Raw genomic sequence first — 26,704 nt, forward strand, 5'->3', positions numbered from 1 at the left:
ACCCAGTTTACCAACTGATCTCTGGCCAAAAGCAACTTTAAAGCTGAGTCTAAACCAATCTCGCTGTTCTAATTGCATTTATGATTCGATTTCTTTTAACAGTGTTTTCAGGAAGTAAATTGAGTTAGAAACCCGAGTTTCAGCTTCTAAGTAGCAGGTTAAAGAGTGCTTAGAACCTCGATTGGAAAAAGCTCGTTGTGGGAGTGAAGTCCATCTCTCACTGTGATATCTTGGCAGTAGGTTATTTCATTATACCGTTATACCAGCAAAGCAGTCTGCCTCTCCCTCCCTCCCCCCCCCCCCAAAGAATAGGATGCAGTGCTTTGCTGGGAGATGTGTTTTGGTAGAATTTACATGAGTTAGTGGGTTTGTTTGGCCAGATCTGTGCAGCCAGAATGAACCAAAGGTTAGATTTTTGACTGAGTGGGGCTGGCCCAGGCCAGGGCTCCCAGCCGCAGCTCAGCTGATGTTTCCAACTCTTGCAGTCCAGCAGCTGCTCTGTCCTCCTGTGGCAGCTGCTGCTGTCTCATTTGGGCTTTGGCCCTGGCTTCATCACTTTCATCCTCGGCCTTGTCCCTGAACTTGTAGAAGTTGAAGGTGGTCCTGTGCTGCAGGCCAAGAGGATAGCTACTGGGGCTGAAATGGAATGTCTGTCTTGTCAGCTTCATGCAAGGCAGCTCTCTTGACTGATGGGGCCAAATTAAATCCCCGTTGGTACATACCCTGATGCTCAGAACTTCGCCTGGTTTATGCTTGCCAGGGTGAGTACTCAGTGTTTTTCATGGCCACTGTATTTGAAGCTGTGTGACAGCAGGGACCTTGTGGCCCTGTTGACTATCCACCTCCAACCTCCAGCGTACTCACTGGTATGCGGTAAGTGATTAATGAGTCATCTGAGTGACCAAAGTAAGGGCTGAATTTGGCCTTCCTTCTTATGGATGACTTATTTGGACACATTGAAAATAGGTTTGAACAAGTGTTCTATTATTTGGGTATTTTATCCACTGAACCTTCAGTGATTTGAGATGGGCTTGCCCGTGGGAGTAGGTTGGTTTTTTGTTTGTTTTTTTTTTTTAGAGCTGGGGAGGGACAGAGACAGAGGGGGACAGAGGATCCAAAGCAGGCTATGCACTGACAGCAGTGAGCCCGATGTGAGGCTTGAACTCATGAATCACCATAACATCATGACCTGAGCTAAAGTCGATGCTCAACCGACTCAGTCACTGAGGTGCGCCAGAATAGGTTTTCTTTGAAAAATTGTAATTTACTTTTTGAAATGGGTTTTATGGTCCAAATAAAAAGTAAATACAGGGTGTTAGTTTCCCAGCCTTTCCTCAGCCCCCTTTTCCCCTCTGCAGAAGGCCCAAGGAATAGAAGTTTCAGATTTAGAAGATTAAGAGGCCGTCTGGTCTAATCCAAGGATGGAAGCCTTTAAATTAAACCTGAAATCCGGGCTCTTCCTCAAATGTAAAATGAGACTCTTAATTATATTTTTTGTGGTGGTGGTTTTCCGTCTTCCCTTTTTTCCTTCCTTTTTTAATTGGTGCCTGTAACAATACTATATTATTAAAATTTGTTAAGCGTGTAGCTCTTACGTGAAGTGTTCTTTCTACAAAAGGAAAAACAGCAACAACAATTAACTCTAAAGAAGAGGGCAGGAGGAAACGTTGGGAGGAGATGGGTATGTTTGTGGTGGTGATGATTTCATGGGTGTATACTTACCCCAAACTCCTCGAGTTACAAACAGTAAATATGTATAGCTTTTTAACATGTCCGTGATACCTTAGTACAGTGGTTAAAAATATAAACAAATTTGTGTCTTGTTTTTGGCAGGTACCACAAGAGCCAAGCCATCTATCTGGAGTCAAAGGACAACCAGAAGCTGAGCTGTGTGATCAGCTCTGTCGGAGCCAATGAGGTAGGGACTGAACTCCCTAATCCTGCAGGAGAGGAGAGCACAGTGCGATAAGCTCTGTGGGGTGCCTCAGAGAGTGCAGTGGAACCTGGTGTGCTGTGCGGGTTAGGAGGGAAGCCAGCACTTCAGGCAGAAACTGCACGTAGTCACAGTGCCCCCTGAAAATTCTTTGCTTTGCTGGACTAACAACATATGTGGATTTGTATATTCCTGGTGGTATTTGTGAGCTCCACATACAGTAATTGAGTTGGGAACCACTGAGAGAGACCACAGGAAAGAACAGAAGGCCAGTCTGTGTGATACCTGTATGTTCGTATCCTGCTGCTTTGTAAGGTAACCGTGTACTGAGAATGGAACTTGCTTGTGGAGCATACTCCATCTTTGTAATTTCTCTAGAGCTTTCGTGTTTACTGAGACATTTGTGCTGTAAGGCTTTCATGAGGCACTTGGCACAGGGTCTGGCATACAGTAAGTGCTCAGTAAATGGATGCTGGCCTGATCTGAGCCACACACTACTCCTTGCCTGTTGTCTTTACGATCTGACGTGTCCTCTTGCACCTCTCAGCAGTGAGCTGCCAGGCTCTTGTCCTTAGGTATTGGTTTCCTAGAGTCTCTCCTGTAGGAGAGGGACTGGTTCCAAAGTCAGCTCAGAGGGTTATGCCCGCGGATGGTATGATTGACGATGTGAGTTCTCCGACTGGCCCTTCATTAGAGGGATGTCAGCAATGTGTAACTTGTATTGTTAGTAGTTTTAAAAAAGTTTAAAACTTTAATAGCTCGATTGGCTTGATCTTTTATCAGTCCACAAACGTCTGCAAAGAAATTGATTTTTAGGTGTCTACCCTCTGTAACTTATTCGTGCCAGTGCACAGTAAATCTAATGAAACTGGATTATGAAATAACTTAAGCCTCTTCCATTCTCCCAGCTTCCTGAATTGAAAATGCCCTCAAATGTGACTAGTTTGCAAAATGATTGTTTACTCAGAAGTCAGGGAGAACCTTCCAGATAAATGAATGTCCTTTTTCTCTAGGCTTGGGGTCTGTGAGTCACCCCAAGCCACGTCAGAACCAGAACAGAGGGATCTGATGAAGAGACCTGCTGTTCGTCGGCAAGAGACATTGTGACTTCGCAGCAGCCCTTGTGCCCTGCCCCGTGGCCTCTTGGGACCTAAATGTCACTTCACAACCAGTGCGTTGTCCTCCTCTGGGACACCTCGAGATTTTTCAGGAAAATAGCAACGCAGGTTACATTTTTTACTCTCTCTGTTAAAGATGGTCATCTTTGACACAGTAGAGTGTCAGTGAGGTGACAAGAAAATGGTGACACTGAGACATGTCACCTGGAGGGGAGAAGCCTCAGTGTATCAGAGAGGCATGTGACTCTGATGATGAGGAAATATTTCTCACCTCGTGGAAGTATTCTAGCTCATTTTTCAGGTCAGATCCAAAGTGACACTGGAGCCACGTGGCCTTTGCATAAGTTGACTCCAGGCACATTTGGTGAGGGAGTCTGAGCCTTTTGGTGACTCCCCATTTCAGCCCTTCTGGGGGTCATTTTTCAGTTTAAAGTGCTTTTGCAAGGTCCTTCGGGGCTCAACTCCGTGTGAGATCTTTAACTTGAGTTAAAAAAAATTTTTTTTTTAACATTTATTCATTTTTAAGAGAGAGAGAGAGCGTGCGCAAGCACGCAAGCAGGGGTGGGGCAGAGAGAGAGGGAGACAGAATCTGAAGCAGGCTCCAGGCTCCAGGCTCCGAGCTGTCAGCACAGAGCCCAAAGAGGGGCTCAAAGCTATGAACTGTGAAATCATGATCTGAGCCGAAGTTGGACACTGAACCGACTGAGCCACCCCGGTGCCCCTAGTTTTAAACCAGCATATTTGACTATAAGATCTCTTGTTGATACATAAACTAAAGAGACTGAAATGAGACCAGGAACACTTTAAACCCTTGAAGCTGGCGAGGGGGGGGGGGGGAAGGGAAAGATGGGCTTGGAGATGCATGTGGGGGAGAAGCAGAACTTGAAGAACTTGAGCAGAATCCTGCGTCAGGCCCCATCTGGTGCATATCAGTTAAAACGGATGAGGAATGGGTGAGAAGCAGAGTCTGGGCTGGTTTTGGGGACAAGAGCAAGGAGTTTAAAATTTTTTTTTTTTCAACGTTAATTTATTTTTGGGACAGAGAGAGACAGAGCATGAATGGGGGAGGGGCAGAGAGAGAGGGAGACACAGAATCGGAAACAGGCTCCAGGCTCTGAGCCATCAGCCCAGAGCCCGACGCGGGGCTCGAACTCGCGGACCGCGAGATCGTGACCTGGCTGAAGTCGGACGCTTAACCGACTGCGCCACCCAGGCGCCCCAAGAGCAAGGAGTTTTGACGGCAGGTGTCAGCAACAAGGGGACTCAGCCTTCCTCTTCCGTAAAATGGGGGTGAGGATAGGACTTCGTAGGGTTGTTCTGAAGATGAGAAAGCTCAGGTGTGTTGGATGACCGAGGAGGTGGCTTTCTTCCCAGTGCTGGTGCAGAGGATGACACTTGCTGAGTGCCCCCGTCTGCCCTGGCCGCCCCCCGCTGCCCAAGTTCATCCTTGATGCCGCACAAGAACGCCTCTGCCTGGTGAAATGGCAGTCATCTGCGATCTGTGGGAGAAGGATGTGGCCAGGAGGGAAGGACTGTTTCAAGCTCATTGAGCCTTCTGATGATCCTGATTGGGCCTTAGCTCACTCATGGGCTTTTGTTCCTCTTCTTGTTCTTTTTTGTTTTTTTCTTTCTTTTTTTTTTTTTTCTTCCCCTGCCTTAATTGCCAGGAAACCAGAGTAGCGAAAAGCTATAATATGGAAGTCCCTTGGCAAGGAAAATATTTCCAAATTTGATTGACAGTTTATATTTGTGAACACATGTATTTTGAATGTTGATAATGCTGTAATCAAACCAAATCAAAAAATGTCATTCCTTAAGATCAAGGCAAAAACAGAACCCAAGATCACTGTGCTTTCCATTTTCTTAATTTTTTTTTTAAATGTTTGTTTATTTCTGCGACAGAGACAGAGCATGAGTGGGGGAGGGGCAAAGAGAGAGGGAGACACAGAATGTGAAGCAGGCTCCACGCTCTGAGCTGTCAGCACAGAACCCGACGTGGGGCTCGAACTCACAAACCATGAGATCATGACCTGAGTCGAAGTCGGTCGCTCAACCGACTGAGCCACCCAGGTGTCCCTGTGCTTTCCATTTTCTGAATCAGAGGTGTGAGAGAGGGAGAAGGGCGGTCCAGGGCTGCCGCCTGCTGTCTCGGGTGGTGGTTTCCGGGAGCAGGGCCACAGGTCAAGGAGGTGGGTTGAAGACCTCACAGGTAGACAGGAAGAGGTTGCCAGTGTTCTTCCCACACCCCATTCATGCAGATATTTTGAGGCTCTGGAAGATTTGCCCCTCGGTATTTTCTGTCAGCCCCTCTCATCTTGTTCCCTTTCCTTCTTGCCTGCAGATCTGGGTGAGGAAGACCAGTGACAGCACCAAGATGAGGATCTATTTGGGCCAGCTTCAGCGCGGGCTCTTCGTGATCCGCCGGAGGTCAGCGGCTTGACTTTCTACAGTGTTCTTCTTCCCTTGACCTTTTTTCTGGAGTGGTTTTTGGTTTTGTTTTCTTCCAAATAGAAAGTTTTTAACCCGGGAATTGCTCCCTTGGCCTTGGAAAATGGGGAGCGCTGTTGTGGATTCCGCGAGGCGCTTTGGTGGCAGCTGCTTCGGTCTTTGTGTTGCTCCTTCCTGCCTCAACCTCTTCCAGCCGTCAGTCACCATGAACTCTTTCTTTTGGGAGTATTGGGAGTTTGGTTTACTCATTGCTTTATTTTATTTTTTTTTGCTTATACTTTGTCTTTTTTTTTTTTTTTTTTTTAAAGGCTCCTTTGAGTTTGAAGGAACATTTTTTTTTTTTTAATTAATTATCTTTAGGTCTTTCTACCAGGAAGGGATACAGTCTACACGGCATTTTCATGAATCTGATTAGTGGATCACGTAGCTCTTTCTGTTGTCGAGCCCAATTCACTGTTTCTCCAGAAGCTTGGGGCAGAGGTCCTAGCAGAAGGAGATTAAGTCTCCTGGCTCTCAGCCTTCTCTGAGAAATAAATGCCTTGTGTAACATCTGGCGTATGCCATCCATTCCACTGGCTGAGCGACAGAAAAATTTGCCTGGGTGACTACGTGCACTGAGTAAATGGGGTTGGGGGTGGGGGCATTTTCACGCTTATAATGTGCTGAAGGTCCTGCATTTTAAATGTTATTTAATGCAAGTGGTATATTCAGACATGTTTGTTCTAGCTCAAGCTGGAACGAGTGGTCATTTCAGAAGTTTTTATTTCTAATTCATTTCTGTCCCCTGCTCTAAGTCGATGGAATGGTACCTGGCCCAGGCTGATTATCCAGGTTATCTATTGTAGGCGGGGAGATAAGACTGATAGTGCAGTAATCAGTGATCTGTAGATGCTCACTCATAACTCAGATTGCACTCTTGTTGCTCATGCCGCTGTTGCCCCAACCATTTCAAGCCCGTGGGGCCTTGTTGTCGGCGCCCCCTGCCTCCCAGGAGGTCTGGTCCAGCCTGAAGACAAAGAAAACTCGTCCGTGACTGCCGCTAAACCTGCACTCTTCCTAATGATTCCTGGTGAAACGGCCTTCCCCGTACTCTCTGCCCCACCTTCCCATCATCGGAGGAGTGATTCCCTGGCACGTGGGGTTTTCTGGCTGATAGCTGTCACCTTAGCATATTTAATGAATTTGGGGTTAGAGCAACTGTTAGCATCTCTCTGGGAAATCAGTAGACCTTACACATCCTAAGACATCTTTGTATGTAGTACCCCTCGTCTCGGGTGATTCTCCTCGTGTTGTCTTTTGATGTCCACACCCCAAAGCAAGTTGGGGGCCGTGAAAACCAGTGAATCACCTTCTCTTGTAAGTCCTGGCTTCAACAGAGACCAAACCTTACTGACTCAGAGTAAAGACTTGTACAGATTCATTTTTGTTTTAATTTGTAATTCATTTCTCTCTTTTTTTCTCCCTGGTATTGGAGTCTCATTTAGAAAACAGGGTAGATGATGCTTGTTTACTTAGAGTTGGCTCGGTGTTCTGTGCTGCTTCTCTGCCCCCAGCCCCCATTATGCTGTTTGCTTTGGTGAACCAAGTCCATAGTAAACAGAGGCTTCATCTTTTGTTTCTTCTTGACAGCCTTTGCTCTCTTGCTTGAGTTGTCACTGTGGGTGTGTAACATCCCATAATATCAGGCGGCTATCTGTTATCCTCTAGTGCCCTTGTGATGGAAATATATCTAGATGTAGTGTGTGTGGTCATCAATGTTGTGGGGTTTTTTGTTTGTTTCTGAATGATTGTCTTACTTGGCTTTCTAGCAGTACACCAAAGTTTGGTTTTTTGAAAAGGACTGTATTGATAACTGGGATTCTGCATCAAAGCAACAAGTTGCCTTTTTTTTTTTTTCTTCCTTGTCTGGTGGCACCTTTGTGCTTTTGTGAATTAACTATTTGAAGACCAGGGTATGGGCACTTTGGCCTTGCCTCTTCTGTAAATTTGAGGGTGATGAGGTAGTGCTCTGGCCTTGGCCACATCACTGCCTTCTGCTTCTCTCTTGTCCTCACAACCCTTAATCATAGTGTGGTGAAAACGGGGGCAGAAGGGGAATAGACCTGAGACACAGCACAGTAAATCGTACTCTTAGTCCCAGAAGATTTACTTTTTTATTTCATTACCCCAGAGATGACAAGCCAGCAGTTCAGCCCCTCTGACAGGCAGAGCCCCCTTGTTACGAGATGGAGGTGCTTTTGTGATGGGCAAAACAGACTTTGAGGTTCCTGGACTAAGAAGGGGCTGGCTTTTAGCTCAGGTGGCCATTCTTATTCCAGAAACTCTTGCGCTCTCCCTAAATTCAGACTGTTTCTTGCAACTCATACTTTGAAAAAGGTTGATCTAGACAACTCTTAACAAGAACCTGTTTGTGCGTTAATCTGATCAAGAACCTGCACTTGTGTTATTCGGATCAAGAACCTATATGTGTATTTTGTTTGAGGCACCTGCCTCAGTGTTATACACGGTGTTTGCTATGGATGCGTCCCAATTATTTATTTTACCTCTGCTTAGAGCCTTTGTGTTGCCTTCCCCACCACCTGACTCCCTCTCTCCCAAAGCCAGTGTCCTCTTGAACAGTTTCCAGATTTCCGTAGCCATACCAAAGCCGGGATGTTTTCATTCGTTTGGATACCAGTATTTATGGATCTCTAACTACATAATTTCTCTTCTTTCTTTCTTTCTTTCTTTCTTTCTTTCTTTCTTTCTTTCTTTCTTTCTTTCTTCTCTCTCTCTCTCTCTCTCTCTCCTTCCTCCCTCCCTTCCTCCCTTCCTCCCTTCCTCCCTTCCTCTAACTGGGGCCAGTATAAGATCCCAGAGGCTGATCTGCAAATCAAGCTATTTGTCTTTGTGTGTGAGACCCTGTATTCAGGGTTGGGTGACTTTTCTAAGAGAAATACTGGGAGCGGGGAGGGGGTTGGTCGCATTTTTTTTTTTTTTTTTTTTAACCTACCTTGGGGTAGCGGGGGAAATCCTATTTTTTACAATATTTTAGTTTTTGTTTTTCTATTAACCTTTCCTTTTATCCTTGAATTTTTACTAAATTTCCTCCTGACTTTAAAATCTTGTTTCTAATTTGGGAATTTGAAATCTTGGTACTTAATGTTATGCCATTTTTTCCAAAGAGTTCAAACCACTTTAATACCAGAACATGGTAAAATATTTGCAGCCATTTGAAGCAGCTGGTGGGCTTTTTATATATTCTCATTAACTGGTACCATTAAATGTTCTGAGAGGTGAATGTAAAATGTAAAAAGTTATAGGGTTGTTTTTTTTTTTTTAAATAACAATAAACTTTCAAAGAGAAAACCAGCATGTAGTCTGTGTTATATCCATTGACTTGATAAATGATTGAAATTTATTTTAGGTTTTCCCTCCAGCGTTTGTGGGAGAAGGAAATTGGGAGAGAGGGAGGGATATACTAGATACTTGCTCGTTGTGAAAAGGAAGATACGGAGTGATGTCAAAGATAGGCTCTCAGTTTTGTAAAGAGCAGTCTAGAGGTGTTGACCCATCAATGTGATATACTCTCCTTGTTGGAGATGATAAAACAATTCCATGGAAAGTTGAGTCAATGCAATTGACCTTAGATAGGAAAAACCTTAAAGTAGACTCGTATGATTGAAGAAGATGCTGCCATTTGGTACTCTAGAGCATGCTTCCCAGTTTTACCAAAGGGGGAAAAAATGCTGGTATTTCTACAGCTCCCTGGTGGGTAAACTGAGGAGGCTGCTAACTGCCACAGGTGATAGACCTGGTGTGCTCACGACCCGGGTGTGGCATGCCCAGCAGGAAGGGCTGCTCTGTGCTTTGGATGTTGGAGAAGGGTGGTCACTATTTTTAAAATTTTTTATTGTAACATTTGTACAGAAAAGTACACAAATCTTATTTGTACAAGTTGAATCTTCTCAACGTGAATGCGTCCATGTAACCCGTCATCTAGATTGGGAAATAGCACTACCAGCACCCACAGCCTGAGCAGGCTTCCTTCCGGTTGCCAGTCCTCGCAAGGGTAAGGGCTAGGTCGACTGGTTTTCTCTATTTTCGTCATCTTAACCTTCAAGCTCTTGAGCACCTGGGTCTTTCTAGAGTTGTAGAAGAGCCAAGTCCCTGGTGGAGGCTAGGGGTTCGCCAGGGACGTGAAAGCTAGTAGTGAAGGATGTGGCGACACAGGGGTGGTAAAAACAACAACAACAACAACAAAAAAAAACATTCAGGTTAACTCTGTCACCCTCCCGCTTGTCGCCAAGGCAAACAGAACTTGCCCTTGATGTCAGCATCTGCTTTTGTGAGAGTTCTTTGTCTAGGTGAGGAACTATACTAAACGCTGCAAGGCAGGCATTTTCTGTTTCAGTCCTTGTAATCTGTGAAAGAGTGCTGATACTCCCAATGCAGTTGTTAATATAATTTGTTAATACATTTGTTATATTGTTGATGTATTTGTTAACATAGTCTAAGACTTGGCTTAATTCTCCCCTGAAACCCAGAGTTCATCACAGTGCCTAGTCCTAGTGAGTGCTCCGTAAATGTTGTCAGATACTGTTAGTGCAAAATGATGTGCAAAGACAGGTGGGCTGGTGAATAATAATAGCTCCAGCCCTCAATACTGTGCCCTTCACTTTTATTATCTCATCGAAGCCTCATAACAACCCTAGAGAGAAGACGCTATTGTTATCACCAGTTTTCAGAGGAGGAAACATTCCTTTATCACAGGGGGTGGTTAGGTAATTTCTCCAAGGTCACACACACCAGCTTGCACAGTCCCAGCTCTTTCAGATTCTAAGCCAGGGTTCCTAAGCGCTGCCCTGTGCAGCCTTTTCCCAGCCCCCTTTGTTCACAGTGCATTCAGCATTTCCACCTTTCTCCAGCCCTTGTCTGGGAGTTTGTTTTTATCTGCTCTCACCTCTTATAGAGCAAATTTCAGAGGTAAAAACGCTATAATTTGCTAGGACCCTTTCCCCTGCTAGATAACTCTGGGCTTCTTCCTTGGTAATCGAGTTGTGAGAGTCACAGTTACTAGCCGAGAGGTCCCTTTGCTCTGAAACAGTGTGGGCAGGTGTGTAACGGAAAACAGGGAGCCATTTAGAATGTAAAGAGTGAATGACCTTGATGGAGCCGACTTTAATAAGCAACATGAGAACCTTTGGAGGAAAACACTTACCTTTTTTTTTTTTTTTTCCCCAGATCACTCTCTTCCTGCCTGCCTTTCTTGTCATCTCTGAAGTAAGCAGGGAAGGGTAGGAGCCATTGAACTGGTTTCTAAAAATGTAGATGGAGAGCTGGACATGCTACATCTTGCTGCTCTCTGGATGTCGGTGGACCTTTTCATGTCGTGTCCTGCTGTAGAGCCACTGAACGAAAGAACACACCAGTTCAATGTCACCTGCTTCAGACTGTCTGCTCAGCTCCAACCAGCAGCCTGCGTAACTACCAAAGCCAGGGTTTGCAGTCTTTGGAGAGAGGCAGGAATGAAACCAATTTCTGGTCTCTTCTGCTAGTGTTAGAGATGCCCCACATCTATCTTTGGTAAAGCTAAGCACCTTCTCTGCTTTTAAAAAGACAGTAGATGGAATGCTCTAGAAACATGGGCACCAGCTCACTCTCTTTGGACATAATGACATGATGAGAAATATATTAGCTTTAGGAATTTTAGTGTTTACCAGAGTAGGTATTTTTGTGAATAGCTGTGATTATTAAGACAAAAAGATACGTATGTTCAGAAGGATCCCTGGGGGAGTGAGGGAGATAAGATACAGCATAGGTACCTAGACACTTAATCCCTTTACCCATTTTCCCTAATCTGTGTTTGCTCAATTCTCTGAAAGATACAGATCTCTAAAATGACAAAATTCACTTTACTGATACGAGAAGACCAATAATCAGAATCTGAAAGATTCTCTCCCCTGTTTCTCAAAAGTTGGAGACTCAGCGGTGTGCTCTGTTTTTCTGCAGCCGGATGCTCCTGTCTGTTGGCATCACCTGTCTGCCTGCCGATGGTGTGAATGGGTGTGGGGTCAAAGTAGGTGAGATTAGGGGGCACCTGGGTGGCTCAGTCGGTTAAAGCATCCGACTTCGGCTCAGGTCATGATCTCATGGTCCGTGAGTTCCAGCCCCGTGTCGGGCTCTGTGCTGACGGCTCAGAGCCTGGAGCCTGCTTCAGATTCTGTCTCCCTCTCTTTCTGCTCCTCCTCTGCTAGTGGTCTGTCTCTCTCGCTCTCAAAAATAAACATTTGGGGCACCTGGGTGGCTCAGTCGGTAGAGCAACCGACTTCAGCTCAGGTCATGATCTCGCGGTTTGTGGGTTTGAGCCCCGTGTCGGGCTCTGTGCTGACAGCTCAGAGCCTAGAGCCACTTCGGATTCTGTGTTTCCCTCTCTCTGCCCCTCCCCCACTCACGCTCTGTCTCTCTCTGTCTCAGAAATAAATAAACATAAAAATAAACATTTAAAAAAAAAAGGTTCTAGAGCCAGCTAGGAAAGCAGTGCTCATAGAGAATAAGCAGTTATTGAAGGTAGGAGTACAGTGGCCTCAGGTTGGCAAGTCCCTGCATATAATTAAGAATCACTTTTTTTTCAACATTGATTCTTTCGGTAAGTATTTGAGTGTTTACTGAGATGCAGTGTGGCATAGTGGCAGTGTGGCAAGAGCAAAAGAGTTGGAATCAGTATTTGAATCCAGCTTTAACTAGCTGCAATGTGACTTTAGGCACATTGGTTAAATAACAGGCACATAGGTTAAATAGTAATATCCACCCCAGAGTGATTTTGAGGATTCTAATAATGTTAATGTATATAGCACTTACTATAGCCTAAGCACTTTACCCATATTAACTTACTGAATCCTTGTAATGACCCCGTGAGGTAGCCACTATTACAAATCCTCACTCTGTAGTTGAAGGAATTGAGAAACAGAGGTTAAGTACCTTGCCCAAGGTCACGTAGCTAGTAAATGGTGAGCCAGGATTCTGAGCCCAGTTTCTCCAGAGCCCTTGCTCTCATTCACCATACTCTGCTTTGAGGGGGACATAACACAGGGCTGGATTCAGGGAGTGCCCAGTCTCTGGAAACTGTCCCCTCCATTGTCACTACTGCTGCCCTCTATCTGTCTCTGTCCTTGGATGTTAATCTGCCAAATCCTGTGAGACCAGAAGCTAGTTTAGCGCCAAGAGACAATGAAGGTAAAGTTGGCGGCTTCAGAGATCATGGTAAGCGTCACTTCCTATAAGTGGGTTGGAATGAATGCCCAGCGCGTTGGGTTGAGAAGGATTCTGAAGCCCAAGTTGGGCAGAATGGGATAAGTGGCTTAATCAATTAGTTTTGTCTGCTGATTTAGTTTGACCCCTTATTTTGAAGATGAAAACATCTAAGGCCCAGAGATGATAAATGATGTGCCCAAGTTCATATGGCCAGCTATAGGCAGAGAGGTGGTGGGGGTCCTGTATTCTGGTATGGCCACTCATTAACCCAGGGATTTTTACTTAATGGCTTGATAGGGCGCACACATCCTATTGTGCCTCGGACTTTTCTGGTTTTAGCATTGATAATCTTGCATCCCAGGAACTGTCACAGACCCAGGCAAACCGAGACAGTTGGTCACCCTGCTCAGTTTCCTCCTCTGTAAAGTGGGGATAAGAATTGGCATTTTTCCATGGATTAAGTGATTTCTCATAGATTAGATGAAGCACTCGGAAGTAGTGTTTGGGACCTAGTAAATCCTCAATACGTGTTGGTGATTTATTGTTGTTCCTGTGTTCATTATTATTGGAGCAGAGGGTTCCAGCCCCAAAATGAGATCCTGGAGAACTTCACAATCATCCCAGCCAAGACGGGGGACCTTGCCAGGATCATCTGGTCACCTGGAGCTGACTGTTGGGGATGTTTTTTCTTCTACTTGAAATACTAGTAAACTATCATGAGCTCGAGGATTGACATTAGTGCATTCAATCCACATGCTGTTCATGGAGTATTGCATGTTAGGTAGTCTAGGTTCTTTGGGGGGATTTAGAGATAAATAAAAGCATGGTTCCCTTCCTCTGGGACAGTGAGGATGGGCAGCCGTGCTTGTCAGTAATTCTGGTTCAGTGGGATAGGAGCTACATTCGAGGCCTGGAGAAAACTGGACAGAGAAAATACTAGCAGTTGACATTTATCGGGCAGGTGGTTGAACACTTCACGTGCATTATCTCATTAATTATTTGTTGTCTGTGAATTTGTTGTTACGTATCTGGGGTTTACATACTGGGAAACTGAGTAAGAAACTTGCCTCAAGTACACCCAGCATGATTCCAAAGCAGGTCTTGCTGACCCAGAGTCTGAATTTTCATGAAGCAGGAACAGGAATGCTTTACAATTACTTCGGAAAGAAAAGAAAATTTGAGCTTGGCCTGAAAACTGAGGCAGGCCTTAAGCAGTGTCCATGGCCAGGAATGGGAACTGCATGCAGAGGAAATGGCTCGGTTGAAAGCGGAGGTAGGGGGTGGGACATGTTTAAAAAGTCAAATGAGAGTGTGTGCTGAACAGTAACTCTGGACGAATGGGCTTTGAACTTTAAAATCTGTTTTGTTTTTTTTTTTCCCAGACCCGTATCTTTTTGTCCTTCCACACTTCGGGTTCACCTTCCTTTCCTTCCTGCCTCTGTCCTTTTCTCCCTTCCCCTGGCCCACCCTGTTCCCTCCTCCTCACCCTTTTATATCGCCAGTGCGGTGGCTCGTGGCAGTCTTGGAGTGACGCTTTCCAATTTCACACTTACATGCTCCTGAAAGTATTCGTAAACTAACTCATATGTAAAACCAATAAAGGGCAACAGCACACATTCCTGTTAGGCAGTAATTTTGTTTGACTCCCTTTCTTCTGTTTTGATCACTCATCTTCCTGCAAACATGGTGCTTTGACCTTACCGGAAGTGGAAGTTTCAGGAAGCCAAGCATGGTGGAGCTCTGTCAGCGTATGAGTAATAGGAATGAAGAAGAGCTCGTGTTTATTGAGCACTTACTACGTGCCTGGACAAGGGCTAAGTACTTTTCGTGCATTATCTTTTTTAGTGCACTCAACAGTCATGTGAGGTAGGTCTGCCTGATTCCCATTTTTAACGGATGAGGAAATTGAGACTCAGAGAAGAGGATTCACCTCTGCGCCGCATTCCTACGTTTCCTTTTCCTGTTGGCTTCTTCCATCGTAGCATGTAGTGCCAAAGTACAAAGGACCAATGCCCTCCATTTTCCACACCTGGAACAGACACTGAGAAGGGAAGCAACTTGCCTGAGATCACACCGCCGATGAACGGGAGAGCAGAAACTAAACCCAGGTCTTGTAACTCTTAATCCAACGATTGGGGGAAATCCCAGGCTGAAGCCGAAGGGCATGGATTTAAGATTTGGGTTTGAATTTTAGCCCTGTGACTTACAAACTGTGTGACCTTAGGCACGTCTCATAACCTATCTGGGCTCCAGTCTAGAAAGTGGAGACGATGATGATAGCCACCTCAGCAAGCTTATTGTGAGGGTTGAGTGAGGTCACACAAGCAAAGCAGCCCCAGCAGTGACCCTCGTGTCTGAAACAAGCCAGGTCCCTCTAGCGTGTTAGATACATCTCTCCCACCTTGCCAGCTGCCCGTTGTTACTTCAGGAGTTGTCTGCCCCATCTGCTCAGGTCCCAGCATGCCTTGAGGCTAAGCCCACAGCAACCTTGCAAGGGGAACCCCTGCCACTAGCCACGAACCTTGAAATTCAAGACAACAGATGCCCAGCATCTGTTCACCTTATTAGCGCCTCACTAGAGAAGAGTTTGAAATCCTCCCTCACCTCCCACCAGCTGTGTTGAGAAACCCGCTGGACTGTGAGGGAGGACAGGGACTGGGTCCCCCCTTCCCCCTATCCCCAGGGATTTGCATACTGTAGGTACACATTAAATGCTTACTGAATGAATGGTTGGCTAATTATCTCATTTCTCAGCACAGCATATTAATCTCTAAGATCACGGTAATAACATAATGCAGTTTAGAAATGAAAGGATTTTACAAAGTTGGCCACAAAATACAGTAGTCTTTTATTTTCTACCTCATTTCCCCTCCCAGAAGCAATCATCCCACCTCTTTTAGCTGATTATTTCAGTACATTTCTAAGAATTCTCTTAAATTCTGACCATGGAAATCCTTCCCTCCTCTCTCAATATAGTTATTTCATAATTTTGATGAGGTCAGTATTTAGTGTTTACATTATTACGGCTATGTAAACGCTAGTCACAGCTGAGCCCTGTTGTAAAATATGATTGCCTTTTTTTTTTTCCCCCTTGACAGTGTTCCCCCAGGAGTTAATAATTGTCTTGTATTTTTGTTATAAGCCTGGTTTCCTAGGTGCTTATTAGAATTCAACCTCAAGGCTTTCACCAAGTGTTTAAATTCCCTTTAAGACACTCAGATGCACCAGAATTCCATTGATTTCATCACCCTGAAGAAGCCTTCCCCCTGGGGACTTCTGGACTGGTTGCCTACTCTAGACTGGTGGCCCCCCATATGGCACATAGCTGTCTCCCTGGAGTCTTCCTTTACCTCCGTACTGGGGGCTCCGCTTTGTCACTCTTTGCGTTTGGATCTCCCATTCTTGTTTCCTTTGTTTTCCTTTTTCTCTACCTCCCCATTTTGGCAAAACGCGTCTTGCAGTAACTTACCAAGAATGATTAAAAATGCTCTCATTCTGTTCTCTTATTTCATCGATGGTTTGGCTGGTGTAACTACATTTTTAATTCCCAGAATTAAAGCCCATACATTTCCAGAATTGAAAAGGCCCACAAAGCACTTAGCACTTAACTATATTTCAGCCAGCCCCTTCCTTCCTCAACCTTCGTTTTGAGAGGTTCCTTGTGCTGCTAAATTCATTATTCTCCGGTTTCTCTGCTGTCAGTTTTAAAATTCAGGTTTTGTTTTGTTTTAATTTACTTTACAGCTTCTAAAATTTGGTTGTTTCCTCTCTAGTGTTTTCCATTCTGGTGGGTTTAATTCTAGCTTGGAAATCATTTCCCTTCAAGATTCTGAAGGTATTTTTTTATTGCTGTCTAGCTTCTGATGTTGTCCTTGAGAAGCCTGAAGCCATTCTGATTATTCTCTGATCACCACCCCCCCACCTTTATCGAGATATAATTGACATAGCATTGCATAGGTTTAAGGTGTACAGTTTGTATCATTTTGATAAATGTGCATATTGTGAAGTGATTACCACAGTAAGGTTAGTTAACCTGTCTGTCATTTCAGTAGGTGTGCCATTTTTTGTGCGAATGTAGTGAGTACTTTTAAGATCTCTCCTAGCATCTTTCAAGTGTACAGTCCAGTATTATTAACTGTAGTTACCATGCTGTCCATTACATCCCCAGGAATTGTCTGTCACTGGAAATTTGTACCCCTTGACCGCCTACACTCTTTTTCCCACCCCCCAGCTCCCTCCTCTGGCAACTACCAATCTACTCTCTCTTTGGATGAGTTTGATTTTTTTTAGATTCCATTTCTAAGTGAGAATACATAGTACTTGTCTCTCTTTGACTTATTTCACTTAGCATAATGCTCTTGAGGTTCATCCATATTGTTGCAAAGAGTAAGATTTCCTTCTTTTTATGGGTGAATGTTTTTTTTTTTATCCAGCCATCCATCAGTGGACACTTAGGTTGCTTCCATGTCTTGGTTATTATGAACAATGCTGTGGTGAACTTGGGGGTGCAGATATCTCTTTGAGACAGTGATTTCATCTCCTTTGGATATATACCCAGAAGTAGAATTACTGGATCATATGGTAGTTCTTTTTTTTTTTTTTTTTTAGGAACCCCCATATCTCTATACTGGCTGCACCAGCTTGGATTCCCACCAACAGTGCACAGGCGTTTTCTATTCTCCATATGTTTGCCCGTACTTGTCAAATTATATCTTTTTGACAATAGCCATTTTAATAGGTGTGAGGTGATACCTCATTGTGGTTTTGATTTTCATTTCATTTCCTTGATAGAGTGATGTTGAGCCACTTTTCATGTACCTGTTGGCCGTTTGTGTATCTTTGGTGATTTGACTTTTTTTTTTTTTTGAAATGTTTATTTATTTTTGAGGGTGGGGGAAGGGGCAGAGAGAGAGAGGGACAGAGGATCAGCACTGACAGCACTGACAGCAGTGAGCTCAAGGCAACACGGGGCTCAAACTCAAGGACTGCGAGATCATGACCTGAGCCGAAGTGGGACACTCAACTGACTGAACCACCCAGGTGCCCCTGGTTATCTGACTTTTTAACATCTCTAGAAGCTTGTAGGATCTGTGGCATTTTGAAAGTTCAAGATGACAGGCCTTGTTGTGGGCCCATTGTTCTAAGCAGTTAGCTTTTTCAATTCTGGAAACGTATGTCCTTAAATTCTGAGAATTAAAATAATACATCTACATAAATATGCGCGCACACACACACACATTTTATGGATGTAGTAGCAAGCTTCCATGATCCTTGCCTCCTGATAGTCATACCCCTGTGTAGTTCACTGTCATTATTGGCCCAAGATTGGTCTCTGTGACTAGTAGCATATAGCAGAAGTGATAGTAATTCATTTCTGAGATTGGAGTATAAAAGACACAGTGACTTCTTTTTGGTTGTGCTCTCTTTCTCTTGAATCACTTGCTTTGGGGAAAGCCAGCTACCATGTGAAGCAGCCATATGGGGAAGGCCATGTGGCAAAGAACTGAGGCCTTCTTCCAACAGCCAGCTAGTCACTGAGGCTTCTGCCAATGGCCATGTGAGTGAGTCACTTTGGAAGACCTCCTCCAGCCCCAGTCTAGCCTTCAGATGAGATTGCAGTCACCACTGACTGCTTGACTGTAGCCTTGTGGGAGACCCTGAGCCAGAACCACCCAACTAAGCTGCTCCCAGATTCCTGACTCTCAGAAACTGGGTAAGAGAATAAATGTTATAGGCTGCTGAGTATTGGGGATAATTTGTTATGCAGCAATAGCTAACTAATATAATGGGTAATTTTTTCCCCTCTTTTTTTTTTTTTTTCCCCTCTCTCCTAGCATTCAGGGACTCCTTTTACTTGGATAGTGGACTTCCTATGGCAGTCTTCAACTTTTCTTGTATTTCCCATTTTCTCTTTGTCTTTTTATTTTCTGGGAGGTTTCCTTAAATTTGTCTTTTAACCTTTCTCATTAAAAATATTTTTCATTAAAAAAATATTTTTAATGTTTATTTTTGAGACAGAGCGTGTGTGTACCCCAGCAGGGGAGGAGCAGAGAGAGAGGGAGACATAGAATCTGAAGCAGTCTCCAGGCTCTGAGCTGTCAGCACAGAACCTGGCATGGGGCTTGAACCCTCAAGCTGTGAGACTGTGACCTGAGCCGAAGTTGGACACTCAGCTGACTGAGCCACTCAGGTGTCCCCGCAAAAAAATTCTAAGAGCTATTTTTATCTTCTGATTTTGCATCCTTTTTTTTTTTTTTTTAAATTTTTTTCAACATTTATTTACTTTTGAGAGACAGAACACGAGCAGGGAAGGGCAGAGAGAGAGGGAGACACAGAATCCGAAGCAGGCTCCATGCTGAGCTTTCAGCACAGAGCCCGACGTGGGGCTCGAACCCACGAACCATGAAATCATGACCTGAGCTGAAGTTGGACGCTTGATCGACTGGGACACCCAGGCCCCCCTATCCTTTCTTCTTTTTAAAGTGTCGTACCCATTTCTAGAGTCCTTTCATCCAGAGACTGTTGTATCTTGTCTAGAGAAGAAACTTCTGGTCTTTTGCCAGGTTGGTCTCTAGGCAATCTTGCTGTATGAAGTAGGGAAGCAGATCTGATGAACTGACAGCTTTTTTTTTTTTTTCATTTAAATTATAGTTAACACACAGTGTAATATTAGTTTCAGGTATACAGTTCAGTGATTCAACACTTCCATACATCACCCAGTGCTCATTGCAGCAAGTGCGCTTCTTAATCCCCATCACCAATTTCCCCCATCCCCCCACAACCTCCCCTCTGGTAACCATCAGTTTGTTCCCTATAGTTAAGAGTCTGTTTCTTGGTTTGCCTCTCTTTTTTTCCCCCCTATGTTCATTTGTTTGTTTTTTCATTCCACATATGAGTGAAATCGTATGGTATTCGTCATTCTCTCACTGACTTATTTTGCTTAGCATAATACTCTCGCTCCATCCACATCCTTGCAAATGGCAAGATTTCATTCTTTTTTCATGGCTGAGTAATACCCCATTGTATCTGTATACCACGTATTCTTTATCCATTCATCAGTTGATGGACACTTGGGCTGTTTCCATGGTTTGGCTATTGTAGATAGTGCTGCTATAAACATTGGTACACGTATCCCCTTGAGTCAGTATTTTTGGGGTATATACCTAGTAATGCAATTGCTGGAAACTGACAGCTTCTTAAACCGGATTTCAGCCAGTCTCACTGCCTTAACCTTCATTTTTAGAGGTACCTTAATTTTTTATTAGGTGCTGCTAATCTATGAGTCTCCACTGTTGGCTTAAGGTTTTGAGGCATTTTTCATATACATTTAGCTTCTACAGTTTGGTTTTTTCCCCCCACCTATTCTCCATTCTGGTGGGTTTAAGTCCTTAAAAACAGAGGAAAACAAAACACCTTTATAGTTGTTTCAGTGGGATTTCATGGGAAAAAGAAAAACGTATGTTATTTACCCAACTCTCTTTACCTCAACCCTTCATGCCTTGCCTGCTCCCACCTCCCTCTGGGACCTTCTGTGACTCATGCAGCATTGTCAATGAAGGATGACACTGAAGGGAACACTGGCTAGCTCACTGTCACTGTGGGTTCTGAGGCCATAATCTATGAATCACTGCAGTGGGAACATTAGTAGGTCATTTCCAAATAATCAGTACCTTCTTACTTATCACAAAGCTGCTGGTTTGTGTCTGAAGACATGTCAGTGGCCTTTAACTGCAGGCTTTGACTTTAGAACTCAGTGTCAAGATTTAAAAGGAAGAATTTACATACATGCACCTTGAAGGTCTGAACGTGTGTATATAATACAGTGCCCATGGGTTTGTATGCCTATATGTGCACAAACACACATCTCGAAAATGAGCCTTCTTGACAACCAGAACCCACCTTTGGACTGTAGGTGAGTTGAGAAGCATGAAAAATGTTTAGCCTTAAGTATGTTTAAATATTCATGACGTCTTCAAAGCGAAGCTTTTGGGAAGACTAAGCCACCTGGAACACAGCTGTGATAGTACAATAAGGCATCTTGAAAAATCACAGAGTGTCACGCAGGGCTGGGAAGAATATTCCAGTGACCTAGGCCAGTCCCCTGCTGCCCACTGTAATAAAAACTATTTTGGATATGTCCATTGTTAGCAAGATCAGGTTAATATTTAGAGCATAGTAGTATCTTACCAGCTTGAAGATGATTATATTTTGGATTCTATAACTTATTTGGGGTAACAAATTCCGTTTATTTATTGTCTATCCTTCCTCATGTGGTGGGGTTTTCAGGACGGCAGCTGTTGGCACATTCATCATCGCTTTCCCCTTGTACCCATGGAAGACGTTACTCATCAGTCTTGGCCCGTTGTCTTGAGGCCCAGATGTGAGGACTCAGAATCCTTTCTACACGAGGCTGCTTGCAGCTACTAGCAATTGATTGGGAATGGGGTGTTGTGGCAGGCTCACCAGATGAAACATGTAAGCGATTTCCGGTTGGTCTTTTATCACCCGTCTCAGTTGAACACACTCTGGTTCACATTACTTTGCCCTGGACCAGTCTGGGCATGATCCCTCCAGAGCAGACTAGGATAGAATTTTCACTTTCGTGGGCTCAAATCACTTTCAAAATTTTGCTTTTGTTTTTGGGATCTCACTGACCACGATCGTCCTGAGTTGTGATTTTAATTCCAAGGACTTAAGTAACTGTGCGCTTGGTTTCTTCAACTGAATAGCACCCTTTATGCTACTGCGTGCCATCATCTTATTACTCTAAACCAGGGCTCAGCAAACCACGACCCATAGGCCAAATCCAGCCTGCCACCTGTTTTGGTAACATTTTATCGGAACACAGCCACACCTATAAGTTTATGTCATATCCATGAGTGTCTTTGCACTCAAAGGGCAGAGTTGAGTAGTTCCCACAGCAACTCTATTGCCCACAAAGCCAGAAATATTTGCCATCTTCCCTTTTACAGAAAGTCTTTCCTGAACTGGTTCTGAATGATTACGCAGGATTCTTTTGGCTCTCAACTGTTGTCTAATATTTTCTCCATGGTATATTCAACTCTTTTACAAACCTACTTCATTGTGGTCTCATCCAGCCCACATTTATCTATTATACTCACAAGGCTCTCCTGAGTGATGTTTAGTGCTTGTTGCTATTCAAATATGCTGATCATAACCCTCCCTGCTCTTTGTTGAGCACTTACTATAGCCCAGGCAGTGCTAAGCACTCTACATAAATTAAGTGAACAGAAGTAAGCAAATGGCTTGGCATAGTGCATGGCATAGGGTAGATGCTCAATTATATTTAATTTTTACAACAGCCCCATGAAGGTAGCATTAAAGAGTCACTTAGGGTAGCCAGGCTGGTAAGTGGCAGAACTAGAATCCAACTCAGTTTGCACTGATTCCAAAACTTGTGACCTTTCCATTAAACCTCATCTCTTTCTACTACATTCTCTCTCTCTCTCTCTCTCTCTCAATGTTTTATTTATTTTGGGAGAGATAGCATGAGCAGGGAAGGGACAGAGAGAGGGAGAGAGAGAATCCCAAGCAGGTTCTACGGAGCCTGACCTAGGGCTCGATCTCACAAACTGTGAGATTATGACCTGAGCTGAAATCAAGAGTCAGATGCCTAACTGACTGAGCCACCCAGGTGCCTCTCTACTACATTTTCCTGACTTGCCAGTCTGGTAAATCTGTCAACTAATTAGAATAACGGGCATTATATAGATAAAATGCATGTATGTGATTGGTGTGGTATGTTATCTCAGATCCTCTTAACAAACATGCAGGTTTGGTATTATTTGCAATTTACAGATGAAGACACTGAGGCTGGGAGAATGTCATACAGGTAGTAAGCTGTTGGTACAGTTCTAAGTTGGTATGATTCCAGATCTTTACACTGTACTGCTATGATACACAACCATGGTATGTGTCTGAGCTGACATTCATTCAACAGTTTCTACGATACCTTTTCATAGAGTAGAGCACCCACTCTATACCAGGTACTGTGCTCAATCCATATGCTTTTTTCTGCAGTGAATTCCTTTCCTGAGTGCTCACAAACTGTTTAATTGTCTAGTGTTTGTTTTTAATTTAGTGCCCTTGGTAGTAGGTATTTGGGGTTGCTTTCTCAACTCTTGGGGAAAGAATTGAAATCTAAGACATTTTGTGCCTTGTTTCCCCATCTGTGAAATGGGAAAGAAAGTGTTTTTATATCTTCCAATTTCCTAAGATTCTAAAATTTCAAGCATGAGAGTTGGCATTGAACAGAGATTGCAAAGCAGGAGTCTGTGGGTAGGATCCAACCTTGTGGTTCACACTGTAGATTTTAAAAATTGAGTTAATTAAAACATGTTTAAATTAAGAGATTTTTGAGCTTCTCCTAAGTAATTAGATAACTTTGCAAGACTGAGTTTGTTGTCCCACACGAATACATGGCTGGAGCTGAGTAGAAGCTTCTCCCTTTAGGGGTGCCTGGGTGGCTCAGTCAGTTAAGCAACCGACTCTTGATTTCGGCTCAGCTCATGATCCCAAGGTCATAGGATTGAACCCCACATCTGGCTTTGTGCTGAGCATGAAGCCTATTTAAGATTCTCTCTTTCTCTCTCCCTCCCTCCCTCCCTCCCTCCCCATGTCCCTCCCCCCAGTCCGTGCATGCACATGCTTTCTCTCTCAAAAATAAAAATTAAAAATTAAAGTAAATAAAATGGGATATTTAAGTAGCAACTGGAATGCCTTCAGTGTTGGGGAAACAATAAGCATGATGGGGACTGATTACCAAGACACCAATTGTTCTGTCCAAAGGGAGAATCTTTTATTCTTAAAATTTTTAAAAATGTTGATTTATTTAGAGAGAGTAAGTGGGGAAGGGGCAGAGAGAGAGGGAAAGAGAATCCCAAGCATGCTCTGCTCCATCAGCACAGAGCCCCAAGCCGCCTAGGGGCTAAATGTCCCATTTTAATCATTTACTTTTTGCCCTCTGATATTTGTAGACAGTTGAATATATAACTTTCACATTTAGGCAGGAGAGATTCCAGCTGCGTATAAGAAAGAATATCATCTACAAGATGAAATGTGCTTTAGAACCTTGATTGAACTGAATCGATAGAACCCTTAACTCCCTGATTCTATGTATTTTAAAGGAATTTATTTTTAAATCCAAATAGGACATTTAAAATGAGCATAAGTGAAAGGAAAGCTATTTTTAATCCACACACATATGTAACTATAGATTGTGATGCCCACCTACTTATTAGGGCAAAATATTACCTTTGTAAAGTTATGAGGGAATCATAGTTATGTTCAAATCCCAGCTAGGTGAACTGAGAAGCCACTGGTACCTTGGACAGCACCATCCCAATTCTTCCATGCAAATTTGTTCTTTTGCAGGGGAAAAAGGACTTAGCTCTCTCTCTCTTTTAAATTCTAGCTAACTCTGGACTCTTTTAAAATGATTTTCGTTTCCTGTAAAAGGAAACAATAAATAACAGATTAGGTAACTACCAAAATGTCTGTTTTTAGGACAGTTTATTTCCTTTCTGTATTTTTTTGGCTTATTTATTGCTTGTTTTAAAGGACTGAATGGTGGCAGGGTGTTGCCCCCCTCTCCCCTCCCCCCCCGCCCCATCTTGAAAGTTACAAAGCATTTGGTCTTTGCTTTCTGCACTGCTGTTTCAGTAGTGCCTGGAACATAGTGAGTGGTCAATAACGTTCATAGAATGAATGCTTGCTTCTCCTACGGTGACATTTATAGTTGCTCATCTCAGTCACAAAAAGCATGGTGTTAATGAGAAAGGGGTAGAGTGTTTGATCTCTTTCTGGAAAGTATGTTTTGTGCTCTCTGAGAAATAGGCTACATTACCTCCCCACTGCCAGCTTTGTTCACAAGGAGCATGAGTGAACTAGGAGAATCAGATCCTGGCATCCCCCCCCCCCCCCGCACTTCCAACACACACACACACACACACTGTAATCAAAGTGTCCTTCCCACAAAATACACAGCACATATCATCAGCACCAAAGTCATTCCTTGAGTCTAGGTCCTTGCTCAAACTTCCCATCTGACAACTCATTCTTTGGCAGTAAACTGACAGCACTTGGATCTTGTGGTGCCAAGCAGAAATCTCCTTCCCCAACCACACTACTCCATATTAATATCATTTCTCCTTCAAGCTCTTAGCACTTAACTCTCTTACTACTCACTTGGCAGGTAATCATGCACATCCCTTGTTCTCTTATTTAAATCTGGTATTTAACCTTTCCTGTGTTGGTTTCTTTCTCTTCTGGGTCATACTGGAAATCAAGTAGAAGGAAAGGGTATGTATTAGTATGGTTCCCTATACGTAGTAAGTCTGTGTCTTACTTTACCCCAGAAGCATGCTTTGAGACAAATTTGGGTCCAGTTACTTTGTCAGGTGATCCCATGGAAGTCAGTGAGGGAGTAGGAACGTGAGAGAGGCAAAGGAAGAAAAACAGGCAAAGGAGTGTGGTAGCTAGTGGGTTCCCAGTGGGCAACTGCACCGTCCTGCTGGGGACCTTCTATGATAGTATGGTCCAGTAGAAATATAATGCAGGCCACAAATACCAGCTACATGTGTAATTTTAAATTTTCTAGTAGCCACATTAAAAAGAGAAACTGATAAAATTAATGTGTTTCATTTAACCCAATATATCCAAAATAACACTTCAGTATATAATCGGTGTAAAAACTTCTGTTGGTTGATTGAAAATCTCTGGATTCTGGCTATGGCAGCCTTTTCACCTTAGTTTTGCTGTTAACATTAAGGATTGCCATATGTAGTTGTACAGGTTGAGCACTGCATAACTCTAGGGGGCAACACTCACCTAGATTTCCATACACTGCAATATGCATGGCACCCCTAAAGTTGTACAATGTCCAACCTGCATATCTCCTCATGTGAAGGCTGTCAGCCTGTTACCTCTTGATCATTACTATTCTCATCACTTTGGGGAAAAGAATGAAAGATTGTTAGAGCAGACTTACTTGGGCTTAGCTACAATATTCTGTCTTTTAAGGGTCACTAAACATTTTGTGCACCTGACAGTGTTTCCTTGCAAGCCAGCCTCATGACTAATCAGTAGAAGCCAGCACCTCCAGGGCCCTGCAATCACTCTGAGGGAGTCAGCTTCACACGCACTGCTCATTTTAGCATGCAATCTGCAGAGGTACCAGTGAGTCTCTTTGCCAAGTACCCTTACAGACATGGCTTGGAAATAAGTCGCCCACACTGAGTCTGGGTGGGAGCTGGGAAAGAGCAAAGTCTGTGGCCCAGAGTTTCCTTCCCAGTGGTAGGCTTCCCCACTATCTCTTGCCCGGACCTCCTTTTCTCTGCTGGGTTTCCTCACCTCAGTCACCCATGAGGTGTCTGGCTGCAAGAGTGTGTGAACTCTAGATGCCAAAGTCAATTGCTCAGTCACAGAGGGGCTCTGAGTTTATTTCATTGCTCTCTTTTATTTGTTCCTCTGTGGTGGGCAACAAGCCACGCAAGGCGAATCAAATGGGTCTGATTGGTAGTTATCTAGAAAAAGAAAGTACTCAAAGCATTTTGTAGGAAGGAAGTCATGGACTTAATTGAATACAGAATTGGAAAGCAATTCAGAAATCAAGCATCCCAGCCATTTCCTGTTACAGATGATGAGCAGGAGAATCTGAGAGGTTGAGGAGCTCCTTCAGGGTCACACAGGGGGTTAGTGGGGGAAGAGTAGCATCCTTTGTGAAGAGATTGTGTCTTATTTACCTCCTCAATGCATTGTGTCTGGCACATGGTTAGCTGAATGCAAATGTTTGTGGAATTAGTGCATTTTTATAATCAGACTACTAGAGGCCAGAAATATATACATTTTCCCCCATGTGTCTGTGTAGTGTGTGCTTGTTGATGTTTGCAAATTGATCATCCATTACCCTGCTTATAGTACCTCTGTTCCCTGTGCTGGAAGAGCCTTGTGA

The 26,704-nt window shown here is 43.8% G+C and overlaps 1 protein-coding gene across 3 annotated transcripts in view; it reads left to right on the top strand.

The window, feature by feature from the left end:
• SUDS3 (SDS3 homolog, SIN3A corepressor complex component) overlaps window positions 1-26,704 on the top strand; it is a 66,572-nt gene that overhangs the window by 27,253 nt on the left and 12,615 nt on the right. The window contains exons 11-13 of one of the 3 annotated variants that reach the window (XM_047088532.1): window positions 1,834-1,918; window positions 5,393-5,478; window positions 10,723-11,643. In XM_047088532.1, the coding sequence (XP_046944488.1) occupies window positions 1,834-1,918; window positions 5,393-5,478; window positions 10,723-10,765 (214 nt within the window). In that variant the 3' untranslated portion in view covers window positions 10,766-11,643. Of the gene's footprint in view, window positions 1-1,833; window positions 1,919-5,392; window positions 8,851-10,722; window positions 11,644-26,704 lie in introns of those variants that run through there. The other 2 variants (XM_047088531.1, XM_047088533.1) reach the window with 2 other exon arrangements.

Source organism: Lynx rufus, unplaced genomic scaffold (assembly GCF_022079265.1).
Source record: "Lynx rufus isolate CCGP_SWC_20201006 ecotype Redwood Valley unplaced genomic scaffold, mLynRuf1.p SCAF_24, whole genome shotgun sequence".
Classification (NCBI taxonomy): Eukaryota; Metazoa; Chordata; class Mammalia; order Carnivora; family Felidae; genus Lynx; species Lynx rufus.